Below are 24,125 nucleotides of genomic sequence, written 5' to 3'. Positions count from 1 at the left end.
GTAGTAATATGCTTATTATATGCTATTGCACACTAATTTGTGATATTTCTTTAGGCTAAATCACAGGTGTATGAGACACTGTGAAACATCAGAAGGATTATAACTCCCTGATGTTAAGTATAAGATTTGTAGTAAAAATGAAAGTAATTTAAAATCAGTTCTTACAGTGTCATATTTTGCCTTCCTATAACTACTCTTTACGGCAAACTTCCACTCTGTGACTTTCTGTGATTTCACTAAAGGACAGGCTTGGGTTTGGGCTGCTTAGCAATTTAAAGATTTCTGGATCTAGTTTTGAACGAAGAGGTGTAGTCCTGTTCCAACAGCTACTTATTCAAACATTTTTAGTTGGTTATTTTCTTGAGTAGTTCCAGATATTTCTGGACATGGATTTACAACACAAATGTCATACTAAACCCTTCTGTTTTATTAACTAGCACAGTAGAAGGATAAAATATCCAAATGTGTATTTTTGTCTCCTATGATAAAGCAGAATAAACTAAAATAAATGTTTTTGTTACAATAGTGAAACTAAATTTTTGAACTGGATTCCGGCCTGTGACATTTTTCTTGGCAAAGAGTATTCCCTTATAGGAGATCTTGAGAAGATGTTTTCAATTCGACTGCAAGCTCGCATTTACCATTTCTTGCCAATGATAATAATATTGGATTTTGCTCATGTCAAACTTTCTGTCATTATGCCTGTGTATAAATGTCATAGTCATACATGAAAATATAAATGTGATCTGGAACTAATTTCCTGTCATCTGTGAATGGATGTAGCTGAAATTTTTACTTGTGTTTCCATGAAGACAGCCTAATTTCTGAAGCCTGGATTATTAGATTATCAGTTTGATCACAATAAGTGGCAGTGAAACAATCCATATCCCTGAAGCCACGTAGAAGGCAGATTATGTATGATTCGCTGCAGCACAGCATCTTTCCCAACTTCTCTACTGTTCACTTTCAATGTCTGGAGATGCTAGGAGGACAGTTATTAGAATATTAAACTAAAAAAGGAAAAATATTTTAGTTTTATGAACAAAGCAACTCCGCAGTAGTAGAGAGATTTTAATTTTTAGGAAGTTTCTTCTTTTCCCCATAGCCTATGACAATTTTAAAGTCTTTTAGTTGTGTTCTGTAAATACTTGTGTAGAGTATTTAATAGTGCTTATGTCTCTGACAGCTGTAATAGCTGCTCTGGGACCGTTGCAGTTCACAAGTGCTCTTTCTGAAAACATGAAACTGTGCAGAAAGTTAAGAACCCATAAAAAGGGGTGTTACAACTGGAAAAATTAACATACTCCTAACTAAACCTAGGATAGCAGGTGTTAGTATCAGATGTTTTTCAGAGAAAAAAAAAAAAGGAGGTAATCTTAAGAATCTGGGGTTTTTTAAAGCATGTAGTGCTTCCTTACATTTTGACAGCAGTCATTGCCAATATGGGAGGTTCAAAAGTAGATAATGAAAGAAATAATAATAATGTTTGAAATGAGAACATGGAACTACAGCTGATCCTTTAGGTGTTACAAGGATAGGGGCAATAGTAAGAAAGTAGATCTTAAAATTTATATATAAAACATGTATACTTATTTCAGAAAGCTGCTTGTAGAAGTATATGATTATGTGAAAGTCTCCAAAACTTCCACCTGAAAAAAGAAATGTCTAATAGCAAGGAAGAGTTATAAACCATGATCCACTTGTACTGTAATAGTGAAGAAATTGGGAGAAAAATAAAAAGGAATACAGTGTTGTGGATTAAAAATTACGATCACAATTTTTGTAATCTAAAGGGTTTTTCGAGTTCAATTAATAATTTTTAAGTGTTTGAAATGATCAATGTAGCTATTAATAAATAATTTGGAATTTGACTGAGACAATTTCGCTAAAAGAATTCAGGTATTTAAGGTATTATTAGTGAAATAAATAAATATGAGTACAAATCGATTTCTGGAGTAGCCAAGTGGTATCATGACAAGTTTGAAATCTAGGCAGGCATACTGTATAAGAAAGAACAAAACATTTCCAGAAATTCTGGGAGAAAGACAGAAATTCTATACCTATTTTTTGTGGAAAGAATCCAAATGCCCCCTGAACTCTTAACAGATTCTGGCAAGAATACATCTGGAAAAGGTATGAAGCAATCAGTAGTGGTTTGGAGTGATAGTGGGTTAAGAAAAGTCTGAAAATGGAACATCACTGATTAGCATGTTGCTAGGTTGGATGCATAACTGAAAGTTCATCTGTGTGCCAAATCATGGCAAAATATTAGAGATTCACTCCACACAATACTAACAAAAAGAAATGTTAGAACATATCCAAAAGATCTGATGCAGAAATGCAGATATCTCACAAGAGCTTTGTGTTATGCTGTCATGAGCATTTGGAGATGAGCAGCTGAGGGTCATACTGAGAAGCCCAGGGAAATCAGCAGAAATAGTTTAGTACTGAGATTTTCTTGGTTCACCTAATTGGCTGTGTTTGACCCTTAGCTGTCAAGCAGTTAGGAAATAAATAAAGCAAAATAACTATTTAAATTGTAAATCAATGTTTCTGTACTGTTTTGAGATTACCTTAAAACCTGTAGTCAATCATCTACAGTTTACTTCAGGCACTGTCGGTACCAAAGGACTAGTGACAGATGCACCTTTACCAGCAAAGTTCTCATATATCAGACAGGAAGATAATATTTAAAATGCTTTCAGAATATTATGAAATGCACAGGCAAAGGGTTTGATTATCTGATGTTAAGAGAATCTTCATGCAATTTAATTTGTAAGATTAATTAAACCTAGGCCTTTTCTCTAAAAATCTTTCAATTATCTGAATAAAACTGAATGAAAGTTTTACTTCTAGTCAGTTTGGGGAATAATTTAAAATATAACCTGTAGAAAAGTATCCCAATAGTATGAAAAGCAAAAGGAGCAATGACAGTACCCTCTACCATTAAAGAAATAAAAAATCATGTAAGAATTGTGCTGTGCCATAGAAATTGTAGGCTGTGGTGGTTTGGGTGGATTCACCCTTTTGCTTGCAGCTTGCAGCCAAACACAGCCTGCTCTATCACCCTCCCCGCCCCCCCTCACCCAGGGAGTAGGGGAGAGAATTTGGAAAGAAGGGCGAGGACTCACGGGTTGAGATAAAAACTATTTACTAATTAAAAAGAAAAAATGATAACGATAACAACAGTGATAACAGACTATACAAATGAGTGATACACAGTGCTCACCGCCCACTGACCGATGCCCGGCCTGTGCCAACTAACGATCCCGGAGCCGAGACGGTCCCGAACCGAAACCCCGGAAGAGTGAGCCTGAGCGATCCCCGAGAGAAGTGCCCTGTCTTCCGGTCAACCCTGGTTAATATACTGACATGACGTGATATGATATGGAATATTTCATTGGCACAACCAGATGCCAGTTTTGGGTTTTGCTCCTCACTGTGCTTCTCCCTCCCAGTCCTGGTGCAGCTGTGAAACAGACAGCGTGGCCTTGAGCTGCAGTAACTAAAAACATTGGTACTTTATCAACGTTCTTCTCATGATAAGTCTGAACTGAAACACTGAAAGTAAAATACTGCTATTCTAATTACTAAAAAGAAAATTAACTCTATCCTAGCAAAACCAGGACATAGGCTTAATTTGAATAACTGCTTATTGAAACATGATCGAGAAATAGATATTTTAACTGAAAATTTATCTAAGTATTTTTGGCTGATAGACTTAAAAACCTCCAGAAAAATATTAAGTCAGAACTGTAAGAAAATTTTGATGCAATCCTTCTTGGAAAACTTTAAGATAGTATCCTTTTTTTAGTGTTGAGACTAGATTAAGCAGATGCCTTGCACTAAGTTTTGACCTCTCATGTCTATCTCTGCTTATTTCCTGCAGCTATGTATGGTTCCATCCAGCGACACCCCTGAAATAAAATGTTAAATTCAGTACTAAGAACAAAAATTTGAACTTTCTCCCCTACACAAGAGGGAAATGATAACAGTTTTGCTCTGTTTTTTTAGGGCCAGAATGATTTTAATGTGGCCCTTCAAACAGCTGCAGCAATACAGCTGAGGAGATGCTGCACTGCAGGAGTGGTTTGGAGTGAACAATGTAAGGTATAATTATACGTATTCTTGCAGTCCAGGCAGTAGTTTGTAACCCTGTGCATCAGCTGTGATTATCAGAGCAATTCTGAATTACGTTCAGACTCTGATGTAGTCCTTAATCACCCCAGATACTGATGAAGCAAACCATTTTTTAAAAGCAAAGCGTATTAGAAATATTAAAACGAATCACACAGTCACCGAATTGTAGAGGTTGGAAGGGACCTCAGGAGATCATTTAGTCCAACCCCCCTTGCTAAAGCAGGTTCCCAATAACTGAATTACTCTTTACTTTTCTTGTATTTCAAGCTATTCAACCTAGAGAACATGTTGTAAGGCATATTTGTTATGGACTCTTAGAAAGCTTTTTTACTCCATAGTGTGCTGAAATTCCATGAAAACAGGTCCCAGCCGCTCCCCTTCTTTCTCCCTACAGGATAAAAGAACCCTGTTTTAATTGTTTGTGGTATTTTAATTGGATGACTCTTGGCCATGACAAAATAAAATTTACACTGTTGGAAGTACACTATATACTGGAGAAAGAATAGAGATTGTTCCTTAAGTTCTTATGTAGGAATCTGCTATGTCTTAATTCCTTTTTAGATCTTCCCAAATTTCTTGCAGGTCAGCAAATAAAACAGGTCCATATTCTAGACCTAATATACAATTACTCTGTCCTATAAAGTACTCATTAAATAATTAATTTCTGCATATGTAAAATCACCACTGACTAAGAAGAGTGGGAAATTCTGTCAAAGTAGTGTGCATTCGACATATCATTTGAAATTGTAAAAATTAATGTAGTAGTTTTTTGGTTTGTTTTCTTCTGTGTGTTACTTGCGGTTTTTCTGGGGATTTGCTTGTCTTTTTTTTTTTTCTTTCCTTGCTTTAATCAGGTAGTAGGTTTGTCATAAGTAGGTTAACACTTCTGAATGATCTGGGAAATATTTTACTTTAAAAGCTTTTTATGAAATTTTGGCTGTTGGACTGATTGTCATAGTGTCATTTTTGTCGGAGTACCTCTGTTAGTGTACACATCACAAGAGTTATGCTAATGAAATAAAGATTCTAATGGAAGTAACGTTGCAGCATACAGACTACTTAAGGGCAGATGAAAGGCATACAGCAGGTGTAGCACTGTTTCCCCAGAAGACTGCACTTGTATACATCCTGCAGTCAAGCAGTTTGCTGGTAGAACAAAATTAATAACAATAAACACATTTGAGCATCCTCAAACCTTGCACCAACTGACAGAGTGGCTTGATGATAGACAACTGATTCATGAAGTACTTTAAATAAGCCTTGGCCCTGATGTGCTCTTTTCAGATAGCTTTACAGCAGCATGTCGTCACAGACCTGACAGCTGTCTGAAGGTGTCTCCAGCAAGAAAAAGCTTTGAATGCTCCAGAGGTGTTGATACCAATTTTTCCACCTCCCCACTTTATGTTCTCAGCTAGCTAGACCGGCATGTATCGATTCTAGGGCTGTGAGAGTACAGATAAATGCAAACATCATTATGCACACCCTTTCATGCAGCACAGTAGCTGTTAGTCTGTCTCTACCTGACAAGCTCAATGAGAGAGAAAAGGATCATACAACAAGCCATGATTGTGGTATGTTGTAGAGCTATTTAGATTTCTGACTCAGTTTCTGGAGGTGATTCATTTAGTCACCCTTAGTAGTATTTGCTTTCTCAATTTTAAAAAGCAAGTTGATGGCATGTAAATGTAGGTCACAGATTCTCTGACATCCACTCGCAGAAAATGCATCTCGCTGTTCAGCAAACATTTACATAGCAAATGGATAATATTAGCCTGTGACAACATTTTTGAAGATTTGCATTTCAGCCAAATTTGAGCAATACAAAGGAAAATAAAGTGAGAAGGTTTATGAATTGACATATGAGTCTTTTCTCTCATTTTGGAAGCAGGTTTGATTTTTTTTTTTTCTTTCTCTGCCCTGTCAATATGTTGTCATTAAAATTAAGTCCTTTCCATTGGCATTTCTGAAGTCAGCTCCAACTGTTGTCATGTTCCCAGCATACTGATGTGAACAAATCAGCTGATAGGTAAGTAATAGTAAAAGTATGCTATAGCACATTAGGTTTCTTGGGTAGATACAGATGGCATTAAATGGTAAGTTGTGCTTCATTTTTATATTCGATCAGAAGAAACAGAAAACCATGTGTACTGAATTTCCTAGGTGTATGACAAATTGACTACACCTGAAAATATTTGCTAGACATCTAGCATAAAATGAGTATAAACTTTAATCTTTAATCTTCCTTTTCTCTTGCTGTTACCTGGACAGAAGCTTTCTTTAAAGGCCATCAGCCTTCTAAAGCTGTTTCTTTCATGGGTAAATAAGTAATTTTGTCAGAGATCAGACTAGCAATTTAAGTTCCGTTAAAGTGCCTAGATTTACACATTCTCTCTTCATTTTCCATGTTTTAACCTTATATCCCCTGTGAAAGGCTGCTTTCTAAACCGCAGTGTACTCTGGAGATGAGCACTTATTTTTAAAATTCTGTGTTAGTATTAATAATTTAAGGTGCTATGGGTTGGAGGCAGGTTATGCAGGCTTTCTGCCTGAACAGTAGAAAAGCATTCGCTATTTATCTGTCTGAAGAATATGGGGAAACCTAAATTTTATCTGTGTTTGAGTAATTAATTTTTAATTTTCTTCAGGAAGAGCAGTTGGTTCTTCCCAAGTCTTACAGGAACTCAAGTCATACTTTAAAATTTTTTTGTGGAAAGCCAATCAAGAATTATGTTAAAGTCTTCTCTTTATTTGTACTCTTTTTCTTGGCATTAAAATAACTGCTCAGGCACACAGTAAATGTCGCTAAGGTATTACTTCAGGACGTGGTTGAGTAACTTTGCATAATGAGACCTACTTCTGATTGTCTAATTAGTTATGCATAGCTGTAGCAAAGCAAAACTGTGCCTCAAATAGAAATCTTTTGTCGTAGGTTACTTGATTACATGAGTATGGCTTCCACCTGTATTATGGTTCCTCTCTTTGTAATGACTAATACTATGGGCTTCTATTGAATATTGTAACAACTTTTTCATGCAATTGCATCAGCTATACATTTTAATTTATTTTTCAATATACCAGTCATCACATTTGAAAAAAGAATCCTACCATGCATGACATTTCCCGGTACAAAGAAGAAACGTGTACATTGTATTTCTTCCTTTCAGTATTTTTACTGAGTAGGCCACTATCATTTCAGAAGAAAACTTGAGAAAATCTTGCTAGTCATCCTTTTGTTCTCATCAGGTAGCAATCTTCACATTCAGTTTGCCTTGACACCATCTCATGAATGTCTGACTATTTGTTTTATGTTTTTGTAGGTCAAAAATTTCCACAAAAGTAGCAACTATCACACCTCTGAAGAGTGGGATATGATTGCTCATGTAGAGGGAGTAGGAACTCTTTCTGACTCATACTCTATCTTTAGGAAAGCTGCATAGTAAAGGCAAGATCATTTCACTTGTGGCCTGACGTTTATTAGCTTCTGTGAGATAGGATTATCAAGAAAAGTATGGGCAAAGGTGCTGTCCTCTTTTAATTCTGTTGTGCTCTTGTCAAGCTCCTAAACCATAGACTCCTGCCATGTTTTCAGATCATTGGAGGTTCTTGCCTTTTGACAAAACTAATTGCCATGTCCAAGAGAAATCAAGAATGCCTTTCTAGTAAGAGTAAGAAAAACAATGGAACTTCTGAGCATGCTAATGTAACAGTGCCGAGACTTAAAATATGTAACTGACCAACATGAAAATTTTATGAAGAGGTTTAAAATTCTATACAGGCCCACCCTTTCCTTTTGGTCTGCCAGGACCGTGAAGTTGCCAAGGATTGTAAGTTAAAATTAAAAGACTTTTTTTTTAATCCAGTCCCCCAAATTCTCCAGAGGTATAAGATCAATTTATCATTTGTCATAACCAGATGGTAAGTAAATGAACAGTTTCACCATTGGGCTTGCTATCCAAAATATTCCTAGAGGAATATAAATGGATGCAACATTTACAGTGGCCAGATGTCAATTCAGAAGACAATGCCATGTTCTAGTCATTATACAGCTTCTTCTATATTGCATAAACCTCTTCTGGCTTATTTTGATTCACCATCTGAAGTAAGGGCCACAGAAGTTTAAAACTGTGAATGTGAGGATTTACTCATCATTTTAGAGAACTTGATCCAGTGTTCAAGTATGGTGTTTCTAGCAGAAGCAACATTGATGTGTCAGTAAATATTTGTCTGTGAAACTGAGAAACTTCATCTAATGATAGGAGATCCAATGAATGGCAGATAAATGTGCATCAGAACACTATTCAGCAATTTAAATAAATGGAAAATGTACCTTTTTTCTTCACATTTAATCTTCATATTGATTCTCTATAAAACTGATAACATGCTCATGTATTACCTTTACCTAAAATCACCATGGTTCCCACTTTTATCAAATTTGAGTTGTTAACAATGATTATAGATATTTTATAGGAAATATATCAAAAGATCAGCACATCTATCATATCTTCTATTAACCTGGGAAGTCTCCAGGTCTAGATGCCACAGGGGAGTATTTATGCTGCTTATTGTTTCAGTGAAAAAAGAGCTTTTATGGAAATTTTTTTTAATAAGTTCTAGGAATATATTCTTTCTCAACTGTCTATAAAGATGATGTGAGATTGTTGTGACATATGAAATAGAAGATTTCATTAAAAATTGTTATAAACTGACTAATTTAAGTATTTCAACTTGAATGTAAAAAGATGTATTAAGAGTTAGCTAAGAGGCTGCTGTTATTGGGCTTTTTTATCTGAGACTTCTTAAGAGAACAATTGCTTCTTTGACACAAAACTATTCAGCTGCTCTGTCTGAAAATGACTAGTAATGCTTTCCTTTATTTTCTGCAATAAAAACATGTTAGAATGCACTGTAATAATGAAATAGGGCATTACTAGGTACTTGGAGCTCAAAGCAATGATAAATAGGAACAGTGTGAGATTTTTTTAAAGTTACTGTTTAATGATAAATTTGACTGAATATCTGGAGAACTACACAAAAATTCTGAAGCAATTTAACTTCATTCAAAGGCTATTTACTGTGGTTTGCTTGTTTTCTGGGGACCAAGATAATGGTTCTGTAGTAAGTACTTGAGAAAATCATCTTTCGTTGTATGCATATTTCAAAGGGAAAATTACATACACAGCTGTCTAATCCCTTCCTACCTTGATTGTTAGGTCTACTTTCATGTGTATCAGAAGTAGTCTATATACAAGGAGATTAATTTGATCCTTTCTTGTAGCAGAGTTAATAAAAGTGCATATATAATATGCAAAGATTTCAAATGAAAAAGGATGAAATTTTTAGAGAAGTTTAAAAGAATAAAAAATTAAAAATAAATTATATATAATTATTCTGTGTCTATCTTTCAGTATGCCAGCCTTTTTACAAAAGTGCCAAAGGCCACAAGTAGAATTTTTTAAGATTTTGTTTTAAATACGGATTTGGAATTAATTTAGTAACTTTTAAATTCTGTGCTTCTCTTTTTATAATGTACTTTCTCCCCCTTTCTATCTGTACTCTCTTTCTATCCCATAACTTCTAATGGTCTAAACCAGAATACATATTCAAAATCATATGTGTAAAGCATAGTAAATATTTCAGATAATTACTACCTTTTTTCCTCTCACAACTACTTTTAAAAGCTGTACTTTCTTTAAAACTGCAGTAAAATTTCTTTCTAGCCCAATGGCAGATTCAAGATCTAACATGTTACCTTCTTAAAATGTAGTAGTTAGCATTATTTTTGTCTGTGAGACCTATGAAGTTAGAGTAATTGGATAAAATTCTATCCTTGATGAAGTAAATTAAAAAACCTTGACTTCATTGACTTTATTAGAGCTTGGATTACAGACATTAGATGAAGGAAAGCTTCTCGCCTGATTTAAAATGTACAGAAAATAATAACCAGAACAGTTCTAGACAGTTTTAAATGTTTCTGAAAATGTTTCCTACTTCTCTAATTGCACATAGAATATTTAGCTTAGTCAGCTAAATATTGGTGTGGTACAGTCATGCCAAATATTTTTCTTGTAAGAGAAGCCACAAAGTGTCTGTATATTTAACTTGTCTACCACTCATTATAAAGAGTTAATGCAACCTTAATTTATTGATATTAATAACTACATTTCATATTTGGTGGGGGATGGTGTGTGAAAGAACTCTGTGAGTAGTACTGAAAGAAATATCTGCATTTGCCTCATCTCATTTTGCGTTCCTCAGGAAAATTATATACAGCTTCCAAAGTCGATGGCTATTCTTTTCCCATGCTGCCACAGGAGCAGCAGATTCTGCTGTTGAAATGCCATTGGAGCTGCCATTACAGCTCAAGGGAAGCATTCTCTGTGAATTGGTTGTGTTGTCAACTTGAAATGCATTTCTGACTTTCAAGTGCTTGTTTATGCAACAATAATGAAAAAAATATATCTGGGGAAAGGAGAATGGGCATTGATACATAAATGATACACTTTTGTGATGGTTGGTAATCTGTGTTATAGCCTGTCATGACCTGAGTGGTCACATATTGTCTGTCCCTATAATAACATAGAGCAAAACCTGCTTTTATATATTCATACAAAATCTCTGAAGATAAATTAATATCAGAAAAACAATAACTCAATCTCTATATAATTAAGCATATACAATGATTAATCTTTTACTTTTATAGTGAACTTATCCTATCCAGCATTGATATTGATGCAACTGGAGACTGGGAGTGTCTAGTGAACAATTCTTATGGAAATACCACTAAAAAAGTAGAAATTGTGGTACTTGAAACAGCTGCTCCCTACTGCCCTGCAGAAAGAGTTATTAACAACAAGGGAGATTTCAGGTATGATTTTCTGATTTTGGAGTGTGTTTCATATATTACTATAGATACAGATCATATTCATGCCTATGTGATAGTTCAGTGTCAGTTACAAAGATGCTACTTATATTAATTGTCATTTTTAAGTAATACAGTAGGAAGGAGGAGCACTGTGTGATTTTTATGGGAAATGGCAGCTAGAGCCTCAAGAGCAGCAGTAGTTTGTGAAAGTCAGATAATCTTTCTTCTAATTCCTCAGTGTGAGATTATAGAAGATTTCAAAAGATGCAGGCTCTTTACAGCTAAATGAGAGAGGGTTAAAAATTGTTCTTGGTCTTTTCTAAATTACGGAATATGATAACACTGCATTAAAGCATCAGAAGATTAAATCTTCAGTATGTTACTAATCTGTTCCCGTTCTGCTGGTTTTGTTCAGCTGAGAAGTAACAAATAACATGAAACTGTTAGTAAAATATTTCACTGAAGAGAATTAAAGTAGCAAGGAAAACTGCTTAGTAAAACAAATAGATTGTTTGGGGAGTTTAAGGACACAGAGTTTCACCAATATATCATATGATTAGAAAACATATCCGTCCTGTTATCTGAATTTTAGAGTCTGCACAATTTTTTTTGTCTAAATTTAATTTTTGCTTCATCTACTTTTACCTATATATGCTGGTGGGTTTTTAAAAATTTTAATCTCCATAAACAAAAAAAAAAAAAAAGAGTTAAGGATTCTGTAGGATTTGGTATTGTTTTTGGTTAGCTCTAAAATACTTCAATGATATGCATAAAGCTCTTAAACAAAATATAATTAGCTGCTTGACAATAACATTGATGTATGATGGCATTTCCATTGAGAAATCAAGAAGGTAATTTGTTACCAAGTGAATTATAATAAGAATTCAGCTTGAATAGTTTATGAGAGGAAAAGCAGACAAGAGAGGAAGCTTTTCTTAAACACCAGAGCTTTCTGCAAATACTTCTGACCTGAAAGCCTCTCTTCATTTCTAAGTTACCTTTAAAACTTTTTCAAATGCCTTTTACTACTATTTCTTGTGTTTGAATAAAAATAAAGGAATGAATTAGGAAGAAGTGGAAAAACCAACTCACATAATCTGTTTTCTCTTTACTATGAAGCTATTTTATTATGCGTTAACCTCAGTTCCAGTGAGTATACCACATTTGCTGAATATATATTCATATACATATTTAATCTGTACATATGGATTAAAATCCATTAGAGATCTTTGAGAATCTCAGCTATAGATACTTCTGTCATCACAAAAGATGCCGTTTTATTTTCTCATAGTGGAACGTGCTTAAATGAATTTTAATTAGATCTTTTAAAATATAAATACTTCCTATCAGAAAACACATACTGAATCTTTGAGATGACAATTTTATGAAGTTCATGTTCTTGCCATAAAATGACATCATTTTCTTCATAAACAAATATATATATATTCTATGGACTGCACAAACTAACACCAGGGGCATTTTTGTCGTTTTATATAAATCAAAAGAACAGGAGTGCCCATTTCACTCCCTGTTGATCATCTTCCTAGAAATCCATATAAATTTATTTTAAAAATTTATATCAAAGGGATGCTGAGTCCATAGGTTCTTTTGGCATTTGAGGGAATGAATTTTAAATTATAAAGAAATTATCAGGCTTAAACTCAGCATTAGCACTTGAAATTGTTCCAAAGGTTTATCCTCAGAGATGCAGCTATCACACCAGTAATTTCTCTTACAAAGGTCTTTGAAATTTTGGTAACATAGCAAGTATGTAAGTAAAAAGAATTGAAGCACAAAAGCAAAGCTGGAAAGAACAGTTCTTTTATTGGGCAAAAAAAGGGAAAAAGCATTAACTGTTAGGGAAGTGTGGTTCTTTCAGTTGACCAGCCTAGGTGGTATTTATAATTGCACAGCTGCAGTAAGAATTAGGCACTGTGAGTCAGAATGAACTGGCTTTATGTACTAGGAGTTTTTCTCTATGACGGCCATATTTTTCCTCATATTTTGTTTTCCAGCACTCTGTAAGATAGTTTTGAAATACAAATGGTAACATTATTATGTGCTATCATTTCTATTCGTAAAGGCTAGATTCTGCTGCTGTGATAATACTAGTTTCAGAATTGTCTCTTTAGCTTTACTTTTGAGGTAAGAGTGGCCCAGTTGCATTAATGCAGATGTTTTACTAAAAATAACATTTCAGCACAGAGGCAAAAGGAGAGTATCCTATTGTACATCAATTTTTGTGAAGCTCCTTTCATGTTTTATTTTGCATCAACTCTTTTTACATCACAAAATGAATTATTCCAGTGTCAGTTAGCTATACATAAAAATATTTTTCTTCTTACTTTTTCTCTGTTTGAAATGAGGAAAACATAGCTCAAAACCTGTCAGCATATTGTGTAACAATGTCCAAGTGGATCTGCAATGTATCACTAAGAGGGGTTAATATGTATGTTTGAGCAAAGTTTGATTGTCAATGTGTGGCTTCACTGTCAGGTAGAATATTTTTATGATTGGTTGGGTTCAGTGATTACATCAGCACAATTAAAGTAAGAAGCACATCATTTTCAGACATGCTGACTTTCTGATGTTACGCTTCTGGTTTTGTTTGATTTCTCACAATTACCTGTCCATACTTGCCTGGAAATGGCAATGGATTTGGTATCAAAGGAAACAGAACCCAATTGTACCATTCTAGGTAATGCAGCAGATATACTGAAAAAGAGTGTTGTGTAATAGACCCATGTGCAAAATAGAACAATTCTGGCAATTCTTGAATTATAGTTTGCTTTCAAAGCCTGTTTTGGAATCACAGGACATAGATAATATATACCAAAATAGTTAATTTTCATGGGCTAGCTCCCTCCTCCATGAGACATAATCTCTGCTGAAATTTTGTTTATTGGTTTCTGATACATTTGGGGATTTTTGCTTTTTGAGATGTTATGGCAGAGAGAGCTTTGTAGTGTTGGGTCAAAATGCAAAGTAAAGTTTGTCTTGTACATTTTGAGCATTTACCTTTTACAGCATCTGGTAATAGGTTGGGTTTTTTTTACTTTATGGACTTCCTGCTCTGCTTTGTGCAAGTGGCAAAGATGAATGTAGGGAAAATATCATCCATATATTTTTCCTTAACACCAAACGCCTTCCTGAAATTAATGCAGAATTATTGTGTGACCAGCCAGACTTAAACCTGTATAATTTTGACATTTTCCGAGGAAACAAAGTAATTCATTAAAGAACATAATGAGGTAAAATTTAAAATAGTCTTTTTTCTCATATATTCTGCATATTGCTGCTATATTGTAAATTGCCTTTGAATAAGAAGTTTCATGTTGTAATTTTTTATTCTCGTGTCGTCCATCCATAGATGGCCCAAAACTTTGGCTGGGATAACTGCTTACCATCCCTGTCTCCAGTATTCATTTAACTCGATTGCCTTTCACAATGGTGCAGGAGAGTCTAAGGCGTGGCGTAAATGTAATCGAACTGGACGCTGGGATGAAGAAAACTATTCTGAATGTCCTTATTCACAAGAAGTAACTCAAGTTCTTCATGCTTTTAGTCAGGTAATGTATGAAAAACAGAGCTTCCTTTCTCTAGTACTGTTTTTATTGAATAGCTCACAAGAAAATGTCTGTTCAGCCACAAGTTTGAGATAGCTGGACTTTAACAAAATGTTTTACTGGAAAGACAATGTGTTTGGTAATTGAAGTTGCAGTAGGAACAAGTGTACAGCATTTATTGCCCTTATTTTAATTTGTTTTTTTTTTTCTCTGAGTGCCTGGAGTCTAGGTGACCATTAGTAATGTTGGCAGGGTGATCAGTACTTCATTTCAGCTCCTTCATTATCTCTCCCCTCATTAATTCTCTTGAAATCCTGTATCAGAGTTTTGTCAGCTGAAGTGCCTTTCCTCATTGCCATTGTCCGTAATATATTTAAAAGAGCTGCAGAAACGAAGCCTACTTTAGAATGCCTTTTTGGTGTCTTCTAAAAAGACAGTTCTTAAATGGTTTCTTGTGGACAAGTAAAAGGGAGAATGACATAAAAAAGTAAATGGATATAAATCAATAGGAAAAAAAGAGCATAACAGGGAAAAACATGGAGGGTGGCAGAGACCTGTAACTGCCATACTAACTTTTACCACTTTCAGTTTCCTTGGTCATTTCTTCCCAATCAGTAGTGGTAGATAACACCATGGGAAGTTTGTTTTCAGATGTGTTCATACTTAAAGAAGAATAATTACTATGTTAGGAAAGCCAATGGGGTAATAAAATAATTCTGTTTGGAAGGAAAGTCTCTAGAATCCAGTCCATTCTCCTGCTCAAAGCAAGGTAAGCAATGAGTTTAGGCCAGGTTTCTCAGGGCTTTAATCAATCAGGTCTTTAAAAGCTCTGAGCCTGGAGGCTGCACAGCCTCTGGCAGTAACCTGTTCAAATGTCTGACTGTCCTTGTGGCAGAAAAGATTTTCTTCATAACCAGTCTGAACTTCTTTCAACTTACTGCCATTGTCCCTTGTTATCCGCTGTGCACCACTGTATATAAGAATGCCTACTGATAGCGTTGTTGTCATGATGATCTAAAGATATAGGCAAGGCAAGTTTAGTAGATTGGTATAATATTTTACAAGGCCAGTTACACTCTTTATTATAAAAAGTAGATAAAAATCTTCAAAATTTGTTGGCTGCTTGTGGTGGTGTGTTTACATAACAGCAATGATATATAAAACCTAATGCTGAAGATACATTCATACGCCCCTGAAATTTATGTGCATGGTACTACTGATGCATATAACCCCATGTGAAATTATAGCGAGCATTATACAAATGGATGTATTTTTTAAAAGAGAACGAAGCTAGCTGATTTATTACATCTAACAATTCCGATGTATTTTCAGATGCACATCAATTTGACAACCGTTCTTGAATTTTCCCGCCAGCTGACAGCCTACACAAGAGGTGCTTCCCACTTTGCAGATAAAATGGATGTAATATATTTGGCTTATATAATGGAAAAGTTAATTGTCTTCGTGGATGAAGTTGAAGATGTAAGATATCTTCTCTATCGTGAAAAAAGTATCACTTAGAAGTGAAGTCTTCACATATGTGCCTGTTCTTAATGTATGCAGGCACACACTGAAGAGTAGCTTCTAAAATTGATTGCTGGTTTTCTGATTGCAAATGTTCTGCATATACTGCGATATGTTTCTTTGTGCCAAAAAGGACAAGTAAGCCATCTCATCTGACTGACAAAGGTGTTGCTGTTTAGGAATAAAAATTGGTTTTCAGTAAGCCACTTCTTTAATTTTATTTTTCATTTTAATTTCTACCATGTCTAACATATTAGAATGAACTCAAGATGCCTTTCTGTCTGGCCACTGGAGTTATACATGCTTGTTTTCTCTATTTCACTGAGAGCTTTTCACTGAGTTTTGAAAGCATATGTCACTTCATGTAAAGAGAAGAAAATCTGTCTTTAAGTACAACTTTCTACAGAAACTTTTAGCATAATGGATGGAATTTTAACAGGGAAATCTAATCAGAGAGTTATGCAAACCCTATGGGAAAAATAGGTGTTTATAGAGAACAGCTATGTTCATCATAGTTTTACTGTTAATTTTTAGAGTAACTGCTTGCATAAAAAATTCATAATGTGTAATTTTTGTATACATGATAGCTATCATTAAAACATTTGTTTTCTTTGGGTTGGCAATGTTCATTCCATTCTGGCTCTGGGGATTGTAACAGTTAACATTTTAGTGCCAATTTGAGAAAGCCTCCAACTTCAATTTCATCATCATACGCCAGACCTAAAGTGTGTTATTAAGTGCTCTCCAAGAATCATATTTCAAAGCTACAACTGTATTTTGGCTCAAAATCCTGATAAAATCTTACTGCTTCTTGACAAAACAAAAATTTGCCATCCAAAAAACCCAGTTGGATTTATCCATAAAGGCTCTTTGTTTTTCTAGCAGCTGATGCATTATGCATTAAAACAGTGCTGTCTCTAATCTTTTAATTGATTTCTTCCACCTTTCAAATAGGTTTCAATTTCAGGTTTTCTGTATCAAAACATCTCTATCTCCATCACTTATCTCTGTATCTCTTACTTCATAATCCCTTATTGTTTTCATAATTTAGAACATTTCTGCTAATTTGTCTCTGTGTACTTCTTCTATTTTGAACTTTACACTTTTTTCTCTCTCTCAAGTTTACTAAGTAGGTTCCTCATTCATTGAGCTCTTTATTTACCACCTATTTATTTGCTTTCTCTCATAAGGTACAAAAAGACATGCGAAGTTAAAGCATCAGTAGTTTCACACATGAAGCTGCACTCATGTAGTTACGAATAGGATTGAACTTCATTTCATACAAGGCAACATATGAACAAAGGTGTATTAGTTTGGAATTGACTAGCAGCTAAAACTACAGTTATATAAACCCATTAAAAATTAATGCAAATATATACACAGAGGTTTTCTGTGATTTATCAAAATAATTTAAAAACCATTTTAGCTAAACTAGTAGAGTTTCAGTACATCCTCTCTGGAGAGTACCTCTCCCAGTCAGCACAGGAATATTCATTTTTATACAAGTTAGTGGTACTTTGTCCCATATGATGGTTTGCCTCTCAAACAATATAGCGTCAGCAGCTGCACTGGGACATATTTGCAATATACTACAACTTTTTGCCAGGAAGATGTACATGTATGAGCCCAAATTTGAAATAATCACCAAAAAATATTCACAGTGATGTTTATTCTTTCTAAATGTAATATATTAATAGAAATTTGAAACACACTTACCAAAATCTGCAAAATGTCATCTGGCAAAACAAAGATTTATCACTTTGAGTTAGCCGCAAGAGTGAATTAAAAAATCCAAAGCTATAAGCCCACACTTTATGGCCAATAAGAATATATATATGTGTATCAACACCTGAGTTATATCTCAAATTTACACTACTATGTCTGTAACAAAGTTGTCTTTCAAATATATTTTCCCTCTTTTTTTTTTCTTTTTCTTTTTTTTTTTTTTTTAATCCCAAAGTTCGTTTGATTAAACATGAGGCAGTTCTTTAGAAAGGTGTGGTCAATTTTAATTAGTTTAAGAAAGAGGGTGATAATTCTGGGATTCCATTTAGCACCCAATGAGAGAATCCATTTTTGTGCTGTATCTTGACGATAAGCTTTAAAACTATGAATAAAAAAGCTTTTCCTTGAAGTGAGCAGCACTTTTCTTTCTTGGTCTTTGTTTTTCAGCCCATTTAATTTACTTAATAGAGTCAAAACTGTCTTTGAATGATGGTTACCAAGAGAAATAGGATGCCTGCTTTCAGCTGTACTCTTGTATACTTTTGCCCTATTTTGGTGCATTTTCCAAACAATACCATTTTTGAGGTTTTGTTTGTTTTTTTCTCTTTCAGATTGGGGATGCTCTTATTGAAATTGCCAGCAATATAATGTTGGTTGATGACCATGTGTTGTGGATGGCTCAAAAGGAAGACAAAGCCTGCACCAGGATTGTAAGATGCGTGGAACACATTGCAAGTCAAACACTGACCAGCAATATTCAAGTTCTATCAAAGGTATTTCATAAAATTACAAAGCTTTTTTCAAAATTTATTTTTAAAATATAATTTTTCTTCACAGTTTTTACAACCAACTATAATATAGAGAAGTGAGATTGTGTAAGCCAGATACACAGCATAGCCAATTTTTGTAGATGTACTTGGATTCTGTGATTTTTTTTCTTCTCCTAGATTCTATTTAGAAGACAAAAATATTTTTTTGTCTGTCACTGATGGTATTAAAAAGTGTTTTTTCTTGGCTTTGATTTATTGTATTTATTCTTACAATAGACTGTTCACAACACTATCTTGCTAGTGTTCTTACTATTCACTCAGTTTCTATTTTTCTTGCCACTATAGTATGTGTTTATTTTGAAAGGTCCACACTGAGTGAGTGAAATTTTTAATAAGAGAAAAGACAACATGCTCCCTTGTTTAAAGATTTGAGCATGCCTTTCAGAGAGGATTCTAGACAATATTTGCTTAGAGCAATTAGAAAATGAGCAAAAAAGGTGTATCGTGTCATAAAGATTACTAATCTGTGGTTAGTTTTAGTTTTTCTAGAAGCAAACTGTAGCAGTATAAAATAATTGTTCTTATCCCTTGGCCTCCACCTACATGAATTTTTCACTTAGTTACTGAGGGGTTGTCATTTGGACACTGAGAAACTGTCTTTTTGCTAGTTTCAATATCTAAATAATAGGAAAGCATCTAAATTAGAAGCTTGAAACTTGTCCTTTTAGAATTTTAGATAAATATTTCAAAGCCTTGGGTTAGTTTGATTGCTTGCTTGATTTTAAACAACCTTTATCTTTTTCTCAGTTGTCCACTGCATTTACATGAACACACTATTTAAAAGTGAGTTCAGTGTTAGTTTCAATTACAGCAATAAGATATAAAAATAAAAAAAAAAAAATAATTATAGACTGAGCTGAATTATAGGTTGAGCCAAATAGCATAATGGCCCTAGTTCCTTTACTATATATTTTTAGAAAAGCAGTCTTTTAAACAAAGACAAAAATACGAAGTGTTTTCTAAAGGAAGTTTTAAAAATTTAATAGCCATTTACATAAAAGAATAAGATTTGAAAAAAAAATTATTTATTTATATTAAATACATAGAGACAATAATGTCCCTTTTATAAGTATTTTGCAATGTGATAACTAGGGAGGCTCTATTGCTTTATACTTACATTTATTTTAAATGTCAAATGCCAAAGGTTATTTTTTTTTCTCATCACTGCTTCAGGAAGCTGTTGACATTACTGTAAACAGTCATTCTATGTACTCAAATGTAGATCTGTGTCACTTTTTGCTGTGCTTTATCTTTTTGTTTCATATAGTTTTCTGTAGGAGAATTAGTTTACTATTGAGTGCAATTTGTAAATAAACAAAGCTGTGGAGTTTTTCTGGTGTCATCTCATGCAATGGCAAACACTTCTGTTCCTTTGGGAGGCCAGCCAGCAAACTGTCTTGCAGAAATTGCACCTGCTTTCTTTATTTTAAACAACAAAAGTAAAAACCGCAAAGCTTAGGTAGCCACTGAAAAAAAGGAACCTCTGTAAACCGTGTCAGTTCTATAACATATGCGTGACTCTTTTCCCTGTGCATTAGAAAGATACTTGGGAGCCATGACTGTTACTCTACATCATTTTTGGGAAATAAAAATGTTTTTCCAGTTCCATGAGGTTGTGGAATGACTTAAGTTCAAGGTCAGAAAAATGCCAGGATAGATACCTTTGTTTAGATCTTAAGTCTCCCTTGCTGTCCAATGGCATACAAAACACACTGCAGAAAGAACGGCCAGTTCTTTCAAATACTAGATAACTTCATATATACAAATATAAAATATGATATAGCTAATGTTTCATTTAATGATCAGATAACAGTAAAACAAAGAAGATGTTACTCTGCTGTATGGTATTTAAAATCTTAGAGAAGTCATATAGACAAAAGGTTCTTGTGAAGATGCCACAAGGACCAAGGCCTCCCCAGCCAGGGGGCAGGGCAGGCCGGGGGCAGCCAGGGGCAGCCCCAGCCCATGGGGCAGCCCCAGCCCATGGGACACATCCTCAGTGGTGGTGATGGCACCAAGCGGGGAATGCGAGGCTGCAGATCAGGGTGAGGGTCAGGCCTGGTGATGGTAACCACTTCAGGCCATGGCAAGGAGGCTGGTCCCCACATCAGTGGTGGGCCTGGGGCAACAGAGCTGGTGACCAGGCTGTGACGCAGCCTCCATGGAGCCCTAGTGAGGCCTTGGAGGAGCTTCAGCTTGACACTGGGCCAAAGGGAAGGTATCTGTATCCCTCAGCACCCCCAGATTAATTTCCCTTCAGTATCGTTCTGAGACTCTTCTTTGCTTTTGCTTTTCTTTTATTTCTGTGTATACATGTCAGATGTGCAGTTTGAAAAGGAAGACTTCCTGCTGCTGCTGAAACTTAGCTCAATCGTCCTGTCTCAGGCACGTGCAGTAGTTTTCAAATCCACCCCTGAAGAATTTTCATTTAATTTTCCAGCTGGTGAGACTGTCAGAATATTTTAGGCTAATTGCAGTGTGGCTTTTTGTGCTCTCAGTCTTTGCAGCCTTTGGCACTGCTCTCGGCTTACCCAGGTAACAATCCCCTTTGGTCCTTCTGCTGGGTGGTGCCTTTAGCTGAGGCTTAGGAAATGGACACTAAATTATCATTTTCTATATCTGTACTGCTTGGAGACAAGATTAGCTTGTGGCTTTTCATAACATGTGTCTGACTGTGGCTTGTTTCCATGGATAATTTTGCTCTGAGTTAATCTGCATCCATTTTGTAGCTCATTTTAAAATCCTACATAATAAACACTGTTTTACCTTGCATTTTACCCATCTGTTTCTATATGCTGAGAATGGCATGTTCACACTGTTTGAACATTGTCAGGCCTTTACAGGTATGTTTAGGGAGCGGAAAACCCCAGGTGTTTGAAGAATTTAATATTAAAAATTTCAAAAATAGGGCTCACTTGTGAAATCACTTGACTCCTCATTACAACATTATCTAGTGAACATCTTGTTCACCATCACCCCACAAATGTGAGATAGGGAACTAGTATTATGCCCATTCTACACCAGGAAACTTGGAGTTATGAATAATTAAATGTCTTTTCCCAAAATTAAGGAAAACATGTTAACCACACAGGAGTTTTAAGTGAGTCATGTAGCTTGATTCCCATGATATGGATAAAAGTATTATGCAAGCAGTAATTTTTTTAACTTCTTGAAAGGCTACCTGCAGATGGTACAAAAAATTACACAGGTAAACCGAGTTTCAGGTTTTAGGACTTTTCAATAAACAGCCATTGGATCTTTAATACAAAACTTATTTGATTCTTAATGATCTTTGGCATATTTTTTATGTGTAGGAAAAAATCACCTTCAGGCAAGGACAGTAGAGGTGGAAATTTAATTTTAAAAAGGGGTGTTTTAGGAATTTAGAAACAACTCAAAAGAATCTTTAGGCTACTTCTACTTTAAAAGTAATATATATTACTTTTATATAAAAAGTATAAAAAAATACTGAAAGCTTATCTAATTTTGACAAAAAGTAAGATAAATTGCTTAATGAGATTTCAGTACTTTCATTTTGGACATATGCAGAATCATCAGTGACTGAAGAAGTTGCATTTGAAAACCTTTTCATAAGTTCAAAAGAGGACCAGCAAACCATGCACTGTCTCATGCTAAGATTTAATTTGTCTGATACCATGACTTTTACACAGTTAAGCTACCTTCTATCCTGACCTTATGTTTTTATGCAAAACATTTTCTTTAGATTCATTTATTAGTGTGAATTAATGTGATTTTCTTTGATGGAGTCATTTCATGTCAGTGCAACTCATGATGCCCCAAATTCAGAAGGATTCACACCAGTTGTTACTAGATTGATTTAAGGTACTTCTGTATCACTAGCTTGCCTAACAGAAGCAAAATACTACATAAAATATATGTAAAACTGCCATGTTTATACATTTGTCCTTCTGATAAACCTGCTAGTTCATGGTTTAAGTCATGTATCTTTACATTGCAATCAATGTGCAAAATACATACACTTACAGATCCCTAAAAAATCTATGACTGGAAGCAGAAATCATATCATCCCATCAGTGTGGTGCCAGTCTAAGCTAGTCAACTTGATTATAACATGAGCTATTTATCACATGCACAGGACTGTGCTGAAAGAAATGTACTAGTTTAAGTGCAGAGTTGCATATCTCTGCACTGTGCTACAGTTTCCATCTAGACACATCACCTCAGTAATGGGTAGGCCAAAGACCTATAATGTGGTATATTGAACCATATAGTCATGTTCAATATTCTAATGGAGTATGACCTGTAAAAAACCAGTCCATCCACCAAATAGCTAAGCATCTTTCTGTTTCATTTCTGAGGTACAAGCACATCCTTGTTAATTTTTAAAATAATTCCTGTTACTGCTGTTGCTAATTCACTTTATCACTGTATTGCTTTAAATCAGGATTGATCCTGTTGAAGGTGATAATGACACAATTGCAAAACTGATGTAATAATAACTGATATAGCTGAGATAAACTGATATATTCCTAAAGAAGATTCAAGCAAGCCCACTATGCCATTGTAGAATTCTAGATCAGTTTTTTCCAAAAAGTTCCATTTTCTTTCTTACCCTATGAATATCTATGGAAGCATGTGTGTGCACAATCCTTTATAAAGTATATACAGTAAATATACAATGCACATATAATAATGTAATTATGGTTAGTGAGTTAGCAACTTACCTGCTTCTCAATGTTTCCACAGGTATCTCATAATATTGCTCTGGAGGCCTTTATGATTAAGCCATCTAGTTTCACAGGAATGACTTGCACTGCCTTCCAGAAAATATCTGCAAATTCTGACAAATTAGTAGTGCATGATTTGGGAAGCTGGGAAACAAATCACCATCCTGATCAACATTTGAATTTCAAGTGCAACACTGGTAATCTGAATGGATCTTTGGTGAATTATTCTACCAGGGTAAGTCAACACAATCATGAATATAACTTATCTATTTCAGTGTGTTTTCAGTAGTACATTTAAGCAGAATACTGATTTGGAATGTCTATTTTATGTGTTGTTAGCATTGTAAACTGGTTAATAATTTCAACATGTAAGTGGCCTAGAACTGGTGTATTGGGTGTAGCATATTTTGTTGTGCTAATGGATATTCCGTTAATGTAATCAGATGGAATGCAGAATGTGAATAGAAATAAGTAAATGTCTTGTTCTTTCTATCTCTGGGTCCAGTTCTGCGAACTTTGCTATGTGTAAGCAATCTCTTCAAAGTAATTTGGAAATATTTGTTTTAATGAGATGCTCTTGGGGGATTTTTACATTGGAAACATATATTTTTTTAGGGAAATTACCTTTACTTCCACAAAATGATATTACATTCTCTATCTTCTGAACTTTAAACAGAAGGAGAGTGCTACATTGGAGTTTTTGAGTAGTAGCTGAAGAAAAACAGTAATAAATAAGCCTTTTAATAGAATGCACAGTTATTATCAAATA

General features: G+C 34.7%; 1 protein-coding gene across 1 annotated transcript in view; it reads left to right on the top strand.

Moving 5' to 3' along the window:
- LOC104528227 (adhesion G protein-coupled receptor A2-like) overlaps positions 1-23,591 on the top strand; it is a gene marked incomplete at its 3' end in the record, with an annotated part of 108,221 nt that extends 84,630 nt beyond the window's left edge. The window contains exons 7-11 of the mRNA XM_010172165.1: positions 10,841-11,005; positions 14,373-14,571; positions 15,901-16,050; positions 18,429-18,590; positions 23,376-23,591. Coding sequence (XP_010170467.1) covers positions 10,841-11,005; positions 14,373-14,571; positions 15,901-16,050; positions 18,429-18,590; positions 23,376-23,591 — 892 coding nt within the window. The remainder of the gene's footprint in view (positions 1-10,840; positions 11,006-14,372; positions 14,572-15,900; positions 16,051-18,428; positions 18,591-23,375) is intronic.
- Between the last annotated feature and the right edge of the window lie 534 nt (positions 23,592-24,125).

Source organism: Antrostomus carolinensis, unplaced genomic scaffold, assembly GCF_000700745.2.
Source record: "Antrostomus carolinensis isolate BGI_N321 unplaced genomic scaffold, ASM70074v2 scaffold15237, whole genome shotgun sequence".
Taxonomy (NCBI): domain Eukaryota; kingdom Metazoa; phylum Chordata; class Aves; order Caprimulgiformes; family Caprimulgidae; genus Antrostomus; species Antrostomus carolinensis.
This window is presented reverse-complemented; position numbering and strand designations above follow the sequence as displayed.